Source organism: Nerophis lumbriciformis, linkage group LG20, assembly GCF_033978685.3.
Source record: "Nerophis lumbriciformis linkage group LG20, RoL_Nlum_v2.1, whole genome shotgun sequence".
In the NCBI taxonomy this organism is placed as follows: domain Eukaryota; kingdom Metazoa; phylum Chordata; class Actinopteri; order Syngnathiformes; family Syngnathidae; genus Nerophis; species Nerophis lumbriciformis.
Genome location: NC_084567.2, coordinates 3,026,194 through 3,045,798, shown reverse-complemented (window position 1 = coordinate 3,045,798; position 19,605 = coordinate 3,026,194). Strand labels below are relative to the sequence as shown.

Here is a 19,605-nt window from a genome sequence, read left to right as displayed (position 1 = left end):
TTTATTTTGAAAAACTCTTTAAGCCTCCAGAGCCGAGTAAATTCATCCATCCATTTTCTACCGCTTATTCCCTTTGGGGTCGCGGGGGGCGCTGGAGCCTATCTCAGCTACAATCGGGCGGAAGGCGGGGTACACCCTGGACAAGTCGCCACCTCATCGCAGGGCCAACACAGATAGACAGACAACATTCACACTCACATCCACACACTAGGGCCAATTTAGTGTTGCCAATCAACTTATCCCCAGGTGCATGTCAAATACTATGAAATTACAAAAATAGATATCGACAAAATGTTCCAAAAGGGAAAAACCGAAAATCACTCCAAAAGGAGGAAATACAAAAAAATAATTATAATTAGCACCGTATCTGTTATCAAAAAACTTTAACAAAAAAACGCTCCAACAGGAGGAAGAAAATAAAGACTATAAAACTTACTATTCTAATAAATGTAAACAAAAAATCACTCAAAAACTTTGAGGAAAAATCATTAGGGAAAAATTATAACTCACCACTGCGGTAGAAAAAGGTAGAATAACAAAAGTCGCTCTGAGGGAGGAGAAAAAGTTAATTCAAAATTACAGCGTGGGATATTCTGGAAGCAAGGACGTAGACGTGGGACAAGGCAAGGCATGGACATGAACATGAACATGAACATGAACATGAACATGGAACGCAAGACAGGCACGAAAGCTCGAGCCAATCTGGCACAGAACAAGGGGAGGCATGGGCTTAAAAAGAACATGAGGGTAATGGGAAACAGGTGGAAACAATCAAGGGTCAGGAATGACGTCAGACTGGTGACACAAGAGGAAGGACCCGTGATCTGAAACAAGAGGAGTTGCTTTTCAAAATAAAACATGTAAATCACAAGACAGAAAAAACCAAGACAAGACTTCCCTCACCGCGGTGTGACAACATTATTATTATTTGTTATTTTTGTTTTACTTTTGCGGCTGTGTGTAGAAATGTCTGGTTGCATCAGCTCTGCTCTTTTAATGTCTTTAACGTTCCTTTGTGTTCTTTGATGCTTCCCTCTTACACACATGTTTATGTGTGCTATGGCTATGAGGTTTTTTTCTCCATTGGCCTCAGTCTGGACCCCCTCTGCAGGGGCCCAGGCTTAGACGGAATTTTCTCACTCCCCCCAGCGTTTTCTCACCTTTTTTGTAAGGGGCGCCGGAAGTTGGCAGACCCGTCAGCGATCCTGTTCTGTCTCCCTGTAATGTTTGATCCTGTTCTGTCTCCCTGTAATGTTTGATCCTGTTCTGTCTCCCTGTAATGTTTGTCTGCTCTTGAATGGGATTGTGCTGAACATGTGAATTTCCCCTCGGGGATTAATAAAGTACTTCTGATTCTGATACGTAACAAAATGTGGAAAATGTGAAGCGTCGGGAATAATTTTAGCCAATAAAAGTTCCATTGGCTAAAGTTCATGAAAACCATTTCTTCAAATAAATAAAGCTATTATTTGTAAATACCTCATAGGATCGATGTTGATGAACACAAGTTGTTTACATTTTTTTAAATGTAGTTACACTATTTGCATTTTTCAGTGGGCAAATTTTGTTTTTAATAAAAAGCTTATATTTTGAAACAACCGTAGTAAAGCGCAGAACTGAAGTTGCTTAAAAGAGTAAAGTGGAAACCAAACAAACACACAAAAACATAATTGTGTCATATTGCATCAGCACTTATTCATCCATGCCCATATATGGTCAGCATTACAAGTGCTAATAATAATAATAATAGATTTTATTTGTAAAAAGCAATTTACATTGAGCAAACCACCTCAAAGTGTTACAGTGTATTAAAAAAATTTAAATAAAAAGATGTTAAAAATAAATAAAAATAAAAACTAGAACAGCCTAATAGTATGGATATATCTAAAAAAAAAAAGAAAAAAAAAGGGGACAACGTGGCGAAGTTGGGAGAGTGGCCGTGCCAGCAATCTGAGGATTACTGGTTCAATCCCCGCCTTCTACCATCCTAAGACACGTCTGTTGTGTCCTTGAGCAAGACACTTCACCCTTGCTCCTGATGGGTGGTGGTTAGGGCCTTGCATGGCAGCTCCGGCCATCAGTGTGTGAATGTGTGTGTCATACTTGCCAACCTTGAGACCTCCGAAGTATATATATATATATATATATATATATATATATATATATATATATATATATATATATATATATATATATATATATATATATATATTATTTTTTTTTCTGTGTGTATACATATATATATATATATATATATATATATAAATAAAATAAATACTTGAATTTCAGTGTTCATTTATTTACACATACACACACATAACACTCATCTACTCATTGTTGAGTTAAGGGTTGAATTGTCCATCCTTGTTCTATTCTCTGTCACTATTTCAGAACACACACATTATACAAATATACATTATAAAATCAATAAGAAAACGGGAGCTCTAATTTGGGAGTCTGAATTAGGATCAGAAGTTCCTATATAAACATTGCGCACTCACGTCGCCTTTTTGTATTGATTACTGCAGCTGTGCACTGGATTCATTCACAAATACAAACTACAACTCACAAACACTTTAGAGTTAGGCTCCACCATCAGAATGTGTACTTAAACTTATAAAGATCACATGGATATTATTCAGTGAGTTGATTCACCAAAACTAACCTGTTATACAGGAGGAAAAAGCACACAGGACGTTTCAATTGTTCACAGACTGGTTGCTCTCATCAGAATGACAAGACACTTCCGGTCTGCAGGTGATAGCATTCAATTGGGAAGAAACGCCCTACTGCCCCCTACTGACCAATGTGAATACTGATAAATGTGTAATGACAGCTCCAAAAACGAATTCAAACCACAAAATAAAATAAATAAATCAACACAAAAATGTGACACATTATGGGTGGGTCACATATGCATGTACAGTAGATGGCAGTATTGTCCTGTTTAAAAGTGTCACAACATTGCTGTTTACGGCAGACAAACTGCTTTACGGGGGACGAAAACTTGACTGCTGTTGTTGTGTGTTGTTACCGCGCTGGGAGGACGTTAATGAAACTGCCTAACAATAAACCCACATAAGAAACCAAGAACTCGCCCTCCATCATTAGCTGTTTATATTGTGGGAAAGCGGACGTGAGAACAGGCTTCTCAACACGTCACTCAGGTCCGCATGGAGCTGGAGGGGGCGTGGCCTCCAGCTCCGCCTGAATTTCGGGAGATTTTCGGGAGAAAATTTGTCCCGGGAGGTTTTCGGGAGAGGCGCTGAATTTCGGGAGTCTCCCGGAAAATCCGGGAGGGTTGGCAAGTATGGTGTGTGTGTTAATGAGTGAATGTGGAAATAGTGTCATAGCGCTTTGAGTTCCTTAAAAAAGGCAGAAAAGCGCTATACAAGTACAACCCATTTACCATATCTAAAAAAAAGGCTTTTTTAAAAAGAAGGGTTTTTAAGCCTTTTTTTAAAAGCATCCACAGTCTGTGATGCCCTCAGGTGGTCAGGGAGAGCGTTCCACAGACTGGGAGCGGTGGAGCAGAAAGCCCGGTCTCCCATTGTGTCAAGACTGGGACTTTGACGTGGTTTGTTCTCCCGTGGTGCAAATGAACATTTGGACCAGACATGGCGTGAAGGTGAAGACATTATTTATTTTACACTAACAAAAGAACAAAAAGCGCGCTCAGGGCGGATGTACAAACTTGACTAACGAAAAGAAAAGACTTGCACGGGGGCAAAAATCTATGAACAACAAAAAACACTAACTGTGGCAATAATAAACAAACTTACTTGGCATGGACATGAAGTGCGCAGAGATGGACAGAGTGTGACAGGGGGCATAAATGTGGGGATGTCGTCAGGACGAACAACAGAAAATGAATGAACTTAAATACTATGGACATGATTAGTGAAAGCAGGTGCGTGACTCAAAACGTGAAACAGGTGCGTGACGTGACAGGTGAAAACTAATGGTTGCTATGGTGACAAACAAGAGTGCACAATGAGTCCAAACGTGGAACAGGTGAAACTAATGGGTAATCATGCAAAGACAAGGGAGTGAAAAGCCAGAAACTAAACAAAACATGACTTAAAACAAAACATGATTACACAGACATGACACATTGTTTGTAGCTTTGGAGGAGGTTAGCCTGTCTGGAGCGGAGGTGTCGTGTGGAGGATTTGGGGGTAAGCAGTTCTTTGAGGTAGAGGTGGGCTAACACTCCTACTGACTCAGTCCTCATTATAGCAAACATATTGTATTAAAAGCAAATATCATTGATCCAGCTCCTCATTACGTAAGAGTGCAGAAGTCCGACGTTTTTAAAGGTAAATTTGATATTTAAAAAAAAAATGTTACAGCATGAGGTTGTAGCACAATTTTATTACGTTATATATTATGGCACATGTTATTATGTCAATTGTACATCACATACTCGTGCTATAAATCTGGGACGTACTACATTTTGTGCCAGCTCAAGTCTGCTGTTATTGAGTCCTTAAGATATTTACAACAACACATTAACAAAATCAAAAATCTCCTGTCCGAAAAGAGGACACCACAGTCATTGTCTACTTCATTTTTTCTTTGTCTTATAACGGCATTAAAACAAGTGCAAGTGTTGTTGAACATAGAGGATATGTTGTAACTTACACTTTGTGTGCATGTACAACAATATTGTACAACATTGTCACAACACAAACACACTTTTATGATCATTGATGAAGGCCAAAAGAATGCAAGTGAGGAAGACACCATCCCTGTTGTTCTCAACCAATCAAAGTTGGCTGATGATTTATTTCTTCAATTCGGTGTGCAGTTACTGTAACTAATGAGGGAATCTGGTATCATACACTTCTATAATTTGACAATCTTTGAACACATACTTTTATTCTAAGTTGTGTGTCATTCTTTTCTTCCAAGTATAACTTTGACCCCCAATCGGGCGTCTAAAATATCAATATTGTGTGTTTTCATGTGTGCAAAAATAGCTCTTTTGTCAAAGTACCTTTTACCACAAACTGAGCAACTCAAGGGTTTCTTCCCGTTGTGCTTTCTGACGTGTCTTTCCATGGAGTTTTTGATAGTGAATCGCTTACCGCAAACTAAACAACCGAAAGGTTTTTCTCCGGTGTGCTTGTGCATGTGTCGGGTGAAATTCCGTCGGTGATAGAAGCTTTCGCCGCACACTGAGCAACCAAAGAGTTTTTCTTCTTTGTGCGTTCCCGCGTGCGTCACCATATTTGCCTCCAGAGTAAATCTTTTGCCGCAAACTGAGCAACGAAAGGGTTTTTCTGCTGTGTGCATTCGCTTGTGTGTTGCCATGTCTTCCTTCCGAGCGAATCGTTCGCCACAAACCGAGCAGGAAAAGGGATTCTCTTCTGTGTGCGTTTGCATATGTGCTACCATGGTCTCCTTCTCAGTAAATATGTTACTACAGACTGAGCAACTAAAGTGCTTTTCTTTTGAGTGCGTTCTCTCGTGTTTTATCATAGTGTATTTCACAGAGAAACTCTTACCGCATACTGAGCAACTGAAGGGTCTTTCTCCGGTGTGTTTAAGCATGTGTCGCGTCAAACTTTGTCTGTAAGCAAAGCTTTCGCCACAAACTGAGCAATGAAACGCTTTTTCTTCCGTATGTGTTGCCATGTGCGTTACCATGGTTTCCTTTTGAGTGAAGGTGATACCACAAACTAAACAACTGAAGGGGTTTTCCCCGGTGTGTTTCAGCATGTGTCGAGTCAAACTTTGTCTGTAAAGAAAGCTCGCGCTGCATACTGAGCAACGAAAAGGTTTTTCTTCTGTGTGCGTCGCCACGTGTGTTTCCATAGTTTCCTTCTGAGTGAATGTGATACCACATACCGAGCAACTGAAGGGGTTTTCTCCAGTGTGCTTCAGCATGTGTCGTGTCAAACTTTGTCTGTAAGCAAAGGTTTCATCACAAACTGAGCAACGGAAAGCTCTTTCTTCCGTATGTGTTGCCATGTGCGTTACCATGGTTTCCTTTTGAGTAAAGGTGATACCGCAAATTGAGCAACTGAAGGGGTTTTCTCCAGTGTGCTTCAGCATGTGACGAGTCAAACTTTGCCTGTGGGGGAAACTTGCGCTGCAAACTGAGCAACGGAAAGGTTTCTCTTCCGTATGCGTCGCCATGTGCGCTTCCAAGGGTTCCTTCTGAGTAAATCCCTCGCCGCAAACTGAGCAAGTGAAGGCGTTTTCTCCGGTGTGTTTCAGCATGTGCTGAGTCAAACTTGGCCTGTTAAAAAAGTTCTCGCCACAAACTGAGCAACAAAACAGTTCTTCGCCCGTGTGCGTTGACATGTGACGTTTCATCGGGTATTTTAGAGAGAATCTTTTCCCGCAAAATAAACAACTGAAGGGTTTTTCTCCGGCGTGTATCAGCATGTGCCGAGTCATACTTCGCCTGTAAGAAAAGTTTTCGCCGCAAACTGAGCAACTGAAAGGTTTTTCTCCCGTGTGCTTTCTCAAGTGGTTTACCAGATCGGACTTTTTAAAGAATGTTTTAACACAAACTGAACAACCGAATGGGTTTTTTTCCAAGTGTGTTTTCATGTGTTGAGTACGATTGCCCTTTTTAGTGAAGCTTTTTGCACAAATCGAGCAGCTAAAAGGTTTTTTACCGGTCTTCTTTTCAGAACATTCAGAGTGTTTGTTGTCAGTCCTCATATCGCCTTCACAGTCTGTATCGCTGCTCAAAGTTACTTCAACCCCATCTTCAGCCTCACTATCTGATAGTGGAGCTAAGAGGTCGTCTGGTTGTGGTTTCTCTTCATCATCTTCAGGCTTCACAGAGAAAACAGTGAGATCCGCTTCCTCCGGCCCTAGAAGACACTCTCCCTCTTGAGTGATCCAAAGGTCCTCCTCTTCCTCTTTAAGGTGGAGGGGCTGTGGAGTGGAGCTCCCATCCTGCGACTGCGTAGGACATTTGTCATGACGAATCGGCTGCTGGACGCCTGCTGGACACAAACAACACAAAAACACTTCAGTTCAGACACCATCCGTGAGGTATTTCTCCTTTGACTTGCTCCACACTTTATTCTATGTACTACTGTATGTGTGTGTAGTGTTTCATGGCCCACCATTTAGTGCCTTGCCACCCCTTTTTCTACCCAAAGACCACAGGCCTCATGTGTAAGGCTGAAACGACGCGTCGACGTAGTCGACGTCATCGGTTACGTAAGTACGTCGACGCCGTTTTTGTGCGTCGGCGCGTCGCATATTTACGTCACACTACTGTCATGGCGGAGCGCAAAGCAGACGATGCGAGCGAGGGGAAAAAAGCACGCCAAAAGTCGTCAAAAGTGTGGGAGTATTTCAATAAACGGCCTAATAATGTTGTTGTATGCACACTGTGTCGAGCGGAAATGGCCTATCATAGCAGCACAACGGCTATGAACGAACATTTGAAAAGAAATCACCCGACAGCGTTCTTGCCATCAACAAGTCAATCGTCCGCGTGCGTATACGTTGTCATTATTACACAAAAACATGAATGTGTCATTTGTATCTGCGTTGTAAATTCATAAACTAAAGCACCGTTTGCTCTGAGAGGCGCGTTTGGCGTGCCTGTTCAGTGTTTACAAAGACGCGCTCCTCTTTAACGCTGTGGAGAGGCGGCGGCGGCGAGCGAGCGGCGAGGCGGGGCGCGCCGGGAGCGACGCCGCAAGAGACAGGGGACGACGAGCGAGCGAGGAAGAGGAGCTGAAAAGCAAGGAAAGAAAGAGAAAAGAGTTGGAAGAGAAAAGACTTTGTGTAAAATTAAAAGATTGTAAACCTGGCAAAGCCGTCTGGCGTTCAGTCTGTCGGTCCTGAAAGAACCCCACGGCACAAGACGTGTCACAAACGCTGACGTTAATTAGTTGTGCAAATACCTTTTACAACATTAACAGTTACATATACTATGTACAAACCAACAATTAACTTTCACTTTAATCATACTATCATTGTTGTGTTATTAAGCAAAATAAGCAATACTTTTACTTTTGTTGAAATGTTTACACTGTACACTTTTTTGTATTGGATGTTTAGCTTTATTTTTGCACATTTTAGCAAATAAGCAATACTTTTACTTTTGTTGAAATGTTTACACTTGTTACAGAATATTTCCGTTTTGCACTTTTTTGTATTGGATGTTTATCTTTATTTTTGCACATTTTAAAGCAAAATAAGCAATACTTTTACTTTTGAAATGCTTATACTATTCCAGAATATTAAGATTTGCACTGGATGTTTACTTTTATATTTGCACATTAAAAAGCAAATAAGCTACTTTTAATTTTGTTAAATGTTAAAAGTTTTAAATGTTTACATTGTTACAGAATATTTTGTCATGTTGTTGTCAATGTTGACTGAGTGGCCATACTTTTTTTTTTGTAAATAAAAGCCATGCCTTTTGAAAAAACTGGCCTACATTTATTTTTTCCTCTTCATTTTAAATAAAAAAAATTATCGGTAAAAGGAAAAATAATCTATAGATTAATCGAAAAAAATAATCTATAGATTAACCGATTAATCGAAAAAATAATCTATAGATTAATCGATAGAAAAATAATCGTTAGCTGCAGCCCTACTCATGTGTTAAGCTTGCTTACGCACAAAAACCTGGCGTTTTCCCCTTTTCATGGCAAAGTTTTGGTGTATCAAAAGTGAACAGGCAGGCTGTCGATACTTTGGCGACATTTGATTTTAACAATGTAAAAAGATCCATGCAAGAACGCAAAACTCACTTTTCCTTGAATGGGTTTAATCCTTTATATTCATATTGTTATTTGTGAGAATGCCTATTCATTTATGTAGGTGATAATTGTCCCGCCTATTGCTGTCACAATGTGTCCCTGTGACTCCAGCACAGCCGGTCCAGCAGACAAATGGCACCGCGGAGACCTAAACCTAACCCTAGACGGCTGCTACCTCTCCTACGTTTTATGAATGCATTGAGTAATCAAACAAGAGACAAAGTCTTTCGTATTCTTTTTATTATGCTGGCATGCTTGAATGTAAAAGATTGCAAATCAAATATTACATTAATTTCACCTGAAACTCTAATCTGGTTGTGAGCAAGCTACTTTATGAAAATATTTTGTTGTAAGTTACACATTATTTTTAGTCGATCCCTATATGACTGACAATGTATTCATTTTTAGTCGATCCCTATATGGCTGACAATGTATTCATTTTTAGTCGATCCCTATATGACTGACACCAAATGTATTTTTAGTCGATCCCTATATGACTGACAATGTATTTATTTTTAGTCGATCTCTATATGACTGACAATGTGTTTATTTTTAGTCGATCTCTATATGACTGACAATGTGTTTATTTTTAGTCGATCCCTATATGACTGACAATATTTATTTTTTTTAGTCGATCCCTATATGACTGACAATATATTTATTTTTAGTTGATCCCTATATGACTGACAATGTATTTATTTTAGCCGATCCCTATATGACTGACAATGTGTTTATTTTTAGTCGATCCCTATATGACTGACAATATATGTATTTTTAGTCGATCCCTATATGACTGACAATGTATTCATTTTTAGTCGATCCCTATATGGCTGACAATGTATTCATTTTTAGTCGATCCCTATATGACTGACACCAAATTTATTTTTAGTCGATCCCTATATGACTGACAATGTATTTATTTTTAGTCGATCTCTATATGACTGACAATGTGTTTATTTTTAGTCGATCTCTATATGACTGACAATGTGTTTATTTTTAGTCGATCCCTATATGACTGACAATATTTTTTTTTTTTAGTCGATCCCTATATTACTGACAATATATTTATTTTTAGTTGATCCCTATATGACTGACAATGTATTTATTTTAGCCGATCCCTATATGACTGACAATGTGTTTATTTTTAGTCGATCCCTGTATGACTGACAATATATTTATTTTTAGTCAATCCCTATATGACTGACAATGTATTTATTTTTAGTCGATCCCTATATGACTGACAATATATTTATTTTTAGTCGATCCCTATATGACTGACAACATATGTATTCTTAGTCAATCCCTATATGACTGACAATGTATTTATTTTTAGTCGATCCCTATATGACTGACAATATATTTATTTTTAGTTGATCCCTATATGACTGACAATATTGTTTTTAGTCGATCCCTATATGACTGACAATATATTTATTTTTAGTTGATCCCTATATGACTGAAAATATATTTATTTTTAGTCGATCCTGATATGACTGACACTGGGGTTTTTTTGTCGATCCCTATATGACTGACAATGTGTTTATTTTTAGTCTATCCCTATATGACTGACAATGTGTTAATTTTTAGTCGATCCCTATATGACTGACAATGTCTTTATTTTTAGTTGATCCTTATATGACTGACAATATATTTATTTTTAGTCGATCCCTATATGACTGACAATGTGTTTATTTTGAGTCCATCCCTATATGACTGACAATGTATTTATTTTTAGTCGATCCCTATATGACTGACAATGTGTTTATTTTTAGTCGATCCCTATATGACTGACACCAAATTTATTTTTAGTTGATCCCTATATGACTGACACCAAATTTATTTTTAGTCGATCCCTATATGACTGACAATGTATTTATTTTTAGTCGATCCCTATATGACTGACAATGTGTTTATTTTTAGTTGATCCCTATATGACTGACAATGTATTCATTTTTAGTCGATCCCGATATGACTGACACCAAATTTATTTTTAGTTGATCCCTATATGACTGACACCAAATTTATTTTTAGTCGATCCCTATATGACTGACAATGTATTTATTTTTAGTCGATCCCTATATGACTGACAATGTGCTTATTTTTAGTCCATCCCTATATGACTGACAATGTATTTATTTTTAGTCGATCCCTATATGACTGACAATGTGTTTATTTTTAGTCGATCCCTATATGACTATGTGTTTATTTTTAGTCGATCCCTATATGTGTGACAATCTGTCACTTCATTTCTGTTTGTTTCCTTGTTTTTGTATTTACTTCCCGTCAGTGCTCTTATTTTGTGCTCTTTTGTTCCATTTCCTGTTTGTTGGCAGCCGGTCCACACCTGCTGCCAATCAGCAAATGTTCTATTTATGCCTTGTCAAGAGCACTCCTCAGTGCTCGAAGATCGCCATATGTTTGGAACGCATACATGCAAGACTGCGTTATTTTCTGTTGATGATAATAAAATCATCTTACCTCCTTGTCGCTCTCCTGGTTCCTGCATCTTGGGGTCTCAAAAACTGCAGCCATGCGAGTTCCTAACAATATGACTGACAATGTTTATATTTTTAGTCGATCCCTATATGACTGACAATGTGTTTATATTTTTAGTCAACCTCTATATAACTGACGATGTATTTATTTTTAGTCGATCCCTATATGACTGACAATGTTTATATTTTTGGTCGATCCCTATATGACTGACAATGTTTATATTTTTAGTCGATCCCTATATGACTGACAATGTGTTTATTTTTAGTCGATCCCTATACGACTGACAATGTGTTTATTTTTAGTCGATCCCTATACGACTGACAATGTGTTTATTTTTAGTCGATCCCTATACGACTGACAATGTGTTTATTTTTAGTCGATCCCTATACGACTGACAATGTGTTTATTTTTAGTCGATCCCTATATGGCTGACACTTTATTTTTAGTCGATCCCTATATGACTGACAATGTTTATATTTTTAGTTGCTCCCTATATTGCTGACAATGTATTTATTTTTAGTCTATCTCTATATGGCTGACAATGTATTTATTTTTAGTCTATCTCTATATGGCTGACAATGTATTTATTTTTAGACCATCCCTATATCACTGACAATGTTTGTTTTTTGTCGATCCCTATATGGCTGACACCGGATTTTATTTTTAGTCGATCCCTATATGACTGACAATGTGTTTATTTTTAGTCGATCCCTGTATGACTGACAATGTGTTTATTTTTACTCGATCCCTATATGACTGACAATGTGTTTATTTTTAGTTGATCCCTATATGACTGACAATGTGTTTATTTTTAGTTGATCCCTATATGACTGACAACGTGTTTATTTTTAGTTGATCCCTATATGACTGACAATGTATTTATTTTTAGTCGATCCCTGTATGACTGACAATGTTTATATTTTTAGTCGATCCCTATATGACTGACAATGTGTTTATTTTTAGTCGATCCCTATATGACTGACAATGTATTTATTTATAGTCGATGAATTAAATGCGCTGACAGTTCATTGCTCCTGCCAAATGAATTGCACTGAGTGGAGCGGATCACCACTCCAAGATGGCGGCCCTGCGTCTCGTCAGCGCCAGTAGGCAGCAGCGCTCCATGCTGCGTACCCTTAGAACATGTCTATGGTTTCTTCCTATAATCAACGTCACTTCCCTATCTCTCCCCGGAAGTCCCGCCCCTCCAATAAAAGTCATAACCAACAAACAAATATACTGGCCACCACTAGGGGGCGTTTAAAGTGGCCGAGCTAAATTTAACCATTGACCACTTTTGGACATCTCTGTGTCTCTCGTGACGAGGTCAAATCATTTTTCAGTGGCCTCCAGAATGACATTGTTGGAAACTTCAACACGCTCACCTTTATCAGCACTTTGCACCCTTTTCTCCGCTGTTGATTCTCGTTTATCTTCTCCTTTACATGACGTCGCCATCTTAGCACAGCAGTAGTCGTCCATCTTCTATCACGTCTTCAACCTTCAACCTCAACTTCGGTTGCTCGGGCTTGAGAAAGTGCATCTTTAAGATATCCACTGTCGTATTTGCCGTGGACTTTTGTGACCGTTTCATTGTACATTTTGATACTTTTGGTCTTGAGCTCCGAATAAAAAAACCACAGCAGCTCAGTCCGCCATCTTGGTTGCCTGAAGCTGAGTGCGCAACTGCGCATGCGCTGCATTTTTTTCGCCCACAACATGTTCTTTATTTTTAATTTTTATTTTATAACCTTTATTTATAAATTTCAACATTTACAAACAATTGAGAAATAATAATCAAAGTAAGTATAAAAACAGTCGCCAGGGGGTTGTAAAGTCAAAATAACTAAAATAGAATGCAAAAAATGTATGTATATATATATATATATATATATATATATATATATATATATATATATATATATATATATATATATATATATACAGTCTATTATACAGCATTATTCACATGTCAATAACATAAATACAGTCTATTATACAGCATTATTCACATGTGAATAATATAAATACAGTCTATTATACAGCATTATTCACATGTGAATAACATAAATACAGTCTATTATACAGCATTATTCACATGTGAATAATATAAATACAGTCTATTATACAGCATTATTCACATGTGAATAATATAAATACAGTCTATTATACAGCATTATTCACATGTGAATAATATAAATACAGTCTATTATACAGCATTATTCACATGTGAATGATATAAATACAGTCTATTATACAGCATTATTCACATGTGAATAATATAAATACAGTCTATTATACAGCATTATTCACATGTGAATAATATAAATACAGTCTATTATACAGCATTATTCACATGTGAATGATATAAATACAGTCTATTATACAGCATTATTCACATGTGAATAATATAAATAGTCTATTATACAGCATTATTCACATGTGAATGATATAAATACAGTCTATTATACAGCATTATTCACATGTGAATAACATAAATACAGTCTATTATACAGCATTATTCACATGTGAATAATATAAATACAGTCCATTATACAGCATTATTCACATGTGAATAATATAAATACAGTCTATTATAAAGCATTATTCACAGGTGAATAACATAAATACAGTCCATTATACAGCATTATTCACATGTGAATAATATAAATACAGTCCATTATACAGCATTATTAACATGTGAATAATATAAATACAGTCTATTATAAAGCATTATTCACAGGTGAATAACATAAATACAGTCCATTATACAGCATTATTCACATGTCAATAACATAAATGCAGTCTATTATACAGCATTATTCACATGTGAATAATATAAATACAGTCCATTATACAGCATTATTCACATGTCAATGACATTAATACAGTCTATTATACAGCATTATTCACATGTGAATGATATAAATACAGTCTATTATACAGCATTATTCACATGTGAATAATATAAATACAGTCTATTATACAGCATTATTCACATGTGAATGATATAAATACAGTCTATTATACAGCATTATTCACATGTCAATAACATTAATACAGTCTATTATACAGCATTATTCACATGTGAATGATATAATTACAGTCTATTATACAGCATTATTCACATGTGAATGATATAAATACAGTCTATTATACAGCATTATTCACATGTGAATAATATAAATACAGTCCATTATACAGCATTATTCACATGTCAATAACATTAATACAGTCTATTATACAGCATTATTCACATGTGAATAATATAAAAACAGTCTATTATACAGCATTATTCACATGTGAATAATATAAATACAGTCTATTATACAGCATTATTCACATGTGAAGAATATAAATACAGTCTATTATACAGCATTATTCACATGTGAATAATATAAATACAGTCCATTATACAGCATTATTCACATGTGAATAATATAAATACAGTCTATTATAAAGCATTATTCACAGGTGAATAACAAATACAGTCTATTATACAGCATTATTCACAGGTGAATAATATAAATACAGTCTATTATACAGCATTATTCACATGTGAATAATATAAATACAGTCCATTATACAGCATTATTCACATGTGAATAATATAAATACAGTCTATTATACAGCATTATTCACATGTGAATAATATAAATACAGTCTATTATACAGCATTATTCACATGTGAATAACATAAATACAGTCTATTATACAGCAATATTCACATGGCCACTCTTCCAACCGCGCCACGCCGTGAGAATATGTGAAATATGTGTATCATATTGTAACTGTTTGCATCGTTGAAAAAAACTTAACAACAAACCCCTTCCCGAGGCTTGAAAAAAAAAAAAACATCTAAAACAGGGGTGTCCAAAGTGCGGTCTGGGGGCCATTTGCAAGATTTGTTGGCATGCAACATGAAAAAAAAAAACAATAAAAAAAAAAAAAGTAGGAAAAAAGAGCAAAAAGATGTAATGTAGTGAGAAAAAGATTAAGATTTAAAATTTAAGTCTAATTAGGTGGGTGAAATGCTGATTTTTTTTTTTTTGGTAAAAAGAAAACACTACAAATATGCCACTAAGTTGTGTCTTTAAATGTATGTAATGTCTCTTTTTATTACATAAATATATACTTTTTTTTTTTTTTTACAAAAAACAAAAAAATATCAAAATGGCCCTCGCATACTTTTACTTTTCATTAAGCAGCCCTTGGTTTGGGCCCTCCGGATCTAAAAGGTCCTATTCCCTCCACATTCCAAAAATCCTTTCATTGGCTACTTCAACATTATTAGCGTTCATAAGTATTTAATAATGACGGATAAATAAGCAAGATAAAAAATAGAAATATTTGTCAGAATTGTTTATACATTTGAAAAAAACAACAACAAAAAACTCTAAAACAGGGGTGTCCAAAGTGTGGTCCGGGGGCCATTTGCAAGATTTGTTGGCATGCAACATGAAAATTAAAAAGAAACAACAATAAAAAAAAAAGTAGGAAAAAGAGCGAAAAGATGTAATGTAGTGAGAAAAAATATTACATTTAAAATTTAAGTCTAATTATGTGGGTGAAATGTTGATTTTTTTTTTATTTTGTAAAAAAAAAAAAAAAAAAAACTAAAAGCATATATTATATAGCAAATCTTAGGGATAGCTCTCTGTGTTTTAAGTGACAAAATGTTTTATTGATAGTTATTGGTATCAAAATTTCAGCTTTTTTTCAGACGGGCCAACAAAACTTGAGCTGCTGTCCGCAAATGGCCCCCCAGCCGCACTTTGGGCCCCATTGTAATACCTAACGGTGGTACACTTTGTCACCCATAACACAATTTTTTAATACAAAAATATATACTTTTTTTTTTTACAAAAAATTTAAAAAATATCAAAATGGCCCTCAGATAAATAAGCCAGATAAAAAATAGAAATATTTGTCACAATTTTTTATACATTTGAAAAAACAAACCAAAAAATCCTCTAAAACAGGGGTGTCCAAAGTGTGGTCCAGGGGCCATTTGCAAGATTTGTTGGCATGCAACATGAAAAAAAAAAAAGAAACAACAATAAAAATAAAAAAAAGTAGGAAAAAAGAGCGAAAAGATGTAATGTAGTGAGAAAAAAGATTACATTCAAAATGTAAGTCTAATTATGTGGGTGAAATGTTGATTTTTTTATTTTTATTTTGTAAAAAAATAAAAAAAACACTAAAAGCATATATTATACAGCAAATCTTAGGGATAGCTCTCTGTGTTTTAAGTGACAAAATGTTTTATTGATAGTTATTGGTATCAAAATTTCAGCTTTTTTTCAGACGGGCCAACAAAACTTGAGCTGCTGTCCACAAATGGCCCCCCAGCCGCACTTTGGGCCCCATTGTAATACCTAACGGTGGTACACTTTGTCACCTATAACACAATTTTTTATTACAAAAATATATACTTTTTTTTTTTACAAAAAATAAAAAAAATATCAAAATGGCCCTCAGATAAATAAGCCAGATAAAAAATAGAAATATTTGTCACAATTTTTTATACATTTGAAAAAACAAACAAAAAAACCCTCTAAAACAGGGGTGTCCAAAGTGTGGTCCAGGGGCCATTTGCAAGATTTGTTGGCATGCAACATGAAAAAAAAGAAAAGAAACAACAATTAAAAAAAAAAAAAAGTAGGAAAAAAGAGCGAAAAGATGTAATGTAGTGAGAAAAAAGATTACATTTAAAATGTAAGTCTAATTATGTGGGTGAAATGTTGATTTTTTTTTATTTATTTTGTAAAAAAATTAAAAAAACACTAAAAGCATATATTATACAGCAAATCTTAGGGATAGCTCTGTGTTTTAAGTGACAAAATGTTTTATTGATAGTTATTGGTATCAAAATTTCAGCTTTTTTTCCAGACGGGCCAACAAAACTTGAGCTGCTGTCCACAAATGGCCCCCCAGCCGAACTTTGGGCCCCATTGTAATACCTAACGGTGGTACACTTTGTCACCTATAACACAATAATGCCACCAAGTTGTGTCTTTAAATGTATGTAATGTCTCTTTTTATTACAAAAACATATACTTTTTTTTTTTACAAAAAATAAAAAAAAATATCAAAATGGCCCTCAGATAAATAAGCCAGATAAAAAATAGAAATATTTGTCACAATTTTTTATACATTTGAAAAAAAAATGGAAAAAAAGTTTAATTGATTCAAGTTTGTAAAAACAACTTTTTATAAATAATACAATTGTTTATTAATCAAACAGAGTATAAATTTGAATAAATGTTCGAACTGCTCCCACAGTGGAGTGTTTTAAGTCTCGTCTTAAGACCCACTTTTATTCTCTGGCTTTTAACACTACGTGAGTTGTGTGGTCCTCTGTTGTCCTCTGTGTTTTTAAAATTTTGCTTTTTGCTTTCTATTTACTGTTTTAATTGGTTTTACCCTTTGAAATTGTTTTTAATCACATTTATTTTATATTGTTTTTAATTGTGTTTAATATTGTTGTGCAGCACTTTGGAAACATTTTGTTGTTTAAATGTGCTATATAAATAAAGTGGATTGGATTGGATTGGAAGGATAAAAGTTGTTTACACTTTTTACATTAATTATCCGTGGATACTTTCACGAGCCGGTCTGTTCTAAATACAGTGAAAGGCCTACATTTTGAAAAATGCAGGAAATGGAAGTTGCTCACTTTGGGCGCATGTGTAAACATAGTTTACATTTAGCTACTTCCCTGTTCTGCAGCAACAACAACATTTTGTGATATCCAAGATACAGAATGTCACTGATGGAATATTTAGCCTGTGATAGATATTATTAATACATACGTACACTTCCTTGTTGCTAAACATTCAAACTGAACACCCAAATCCATTCCATGTTCATTTAGGTCCAGTATAGGAAACAAAGGAAAAGTAAATCAATCATAAATAGACTTTTATAGTCACATGACAGCTCTTATAAATGTAATAAAACCCATTTAAGTGGTGTTGAACGTAGAGGATATGTTGTAACTTACACTCTGTACGACACTGTCATGCAACAAACACCATTTCATGATCACTGATGTACACTTGAGTCATCCAAAAGAAGGGCGAGGAAAACAACATCCATGTTGTTCTCCACCAATCAAAAGTTACGTAGCTGCTGTTCTTGGCATCACTTAGCACTAAGGCTGAAACGACGCGTCGACGTGGTCGACGTCATCGGTTACGTAAATACGTCGACGCCGTTTTTGTGCGTCGGCGCGTCGTATATTTACGTAACACTACTTTACTGTCATGGCGGAGCGCAAAGCAGACGATACGAGCGAGGGGAAAAAAGCACGCCAAAAGTCGTCAAAAGTGTGGGAGTATTTCAATAAACGGCCTAATAATGTTGTTGTATGCACACTGTGTCGAGCGGAAATGGCCTATCATAGCAGCACAACGGCTATGAACGAACATTTGAAAAGAAAACCCCCGACAGCGTTCTTGCCATCACCATCAACAAGTCAATCGTCCGCGTGCGTATACGTTGTCATTATTACACAAAAACATGAATGTGTCATTTGTATCTGCGTTGTAAATTCATAAACTAAAGCACCGTTTCGCTCTGAGAGGCGCGTTTGGCGTGCCTGTTCAGTGTTTACAAAGCCTGTTCAGTGTTTACAAAGACGCGCTCCTCTTTAACGCTGTGGAGAGGCGGCGGCGGCGGCGAGCGAGCGGCGAGGCGGGGCGCGCCGGGAGCGACGCCGCAATCGTGCCCAGGTGCGCGATCCGCGCAGTTGGAAGAGAAAAGACTTTGTGTAAAATTAAAAGATTGTAAACCTGGCAAAGCCGTCTGGCGTTCAGTCTGTCGGTCCTGAAAGAACCCCACGGCACAAGACGTGTCACAAACGCTAACGTTAATTAGTTGTGCAAATACCTTTTACAACATTAACAGTTACATATACTATGTACAAACCAACAATTAACTTTCACTTTAATCATACTATCATTGTTGTGTTATTAAGCAAAATAAGCAATACTTTGACTTTTGTTGAAATGTTTACACTGTACACTTTTTTGTATTGGATGTTTAGCTTTATTTTTGCACATTTGAGCAAATAAGCAATACTTTTACTTTTGTTGAAATGTTTACACTTGTTACAGAATATTTCCGTTTTGCACTTTTTTGTATTGGATGTTTATCTTTATTTTTGCACATTTTAAAGCAAAATAAGCAATACTTTTACTTTTGAAATGCTTATACTATTCCAGAATATTAAGATTTGCACTGGATGTTTACTTTTATATTTGCACATTAAAAAGCAAATAAGCTACTTTTAATTTTGTTAAATGTTAAAAGTTTTAAATGTTTACATTGTTACAGAATATTTTGTCATGTTGTTGTC

The 19,605-nt window shown here is 36.0% G+C and overlaps 1 protein-coding gene across 2 annotated transcripts; it reads right to left on the bottom strand.

The window, feature by feature from the left end:
* Positions 1–4,354: 4,354 nt before the first annotated feature.
* Positions 4,355–12,916, bottom strand: LOC133619171 (uncharacterized). Of its 2 annotated transcripts, none has more exons than XM_061980091.1 (2): positions 12,629–12,916; positions 4,355–6,968 (listed from the first exon to the last, which is right to left on the bottom strand). In XM_061980091.1, the coding sequence occupies exons 1-2, from the start codon at positions 12,723–12,725 to the stop codon at positions 4,897–4,899; spliced, it is 2,169 nt and encodes a 722-aa protein (XP_061836075.1). In that variant the 5' UTR covers positions 12,726–12,916; the 3' UTR covers positions 4,355–4,896. The 2 variants fall into 2 exon arrangements, with proteins under 2 accessions (XP_061836075.1, XP_061836076.1); XM_061980092.1 differs by having other exon boundaries at positions 4,355–6,965.
* Positions 12,917–19,605: the final 6,689 nt, after the last annotated feature.

Bases quoted from the DNA above. Each gene is read 5' to 3' on its own strand.
- LOC133619171 (XM_061980091.1), bottom strand. From the start codon at position 12,725: ATGGACGACTACTGCTGTGCTAAGATGGCGACGTCATGTAAAGGAGAA. The intron at 6,969-12,628 runs GTGAGCGTGTTG...GTTTGTGTCCAG, and splicing joins GGTGCAAAGTGCTGATAAAG to CAGGCGTCCAGCAGCCGATT.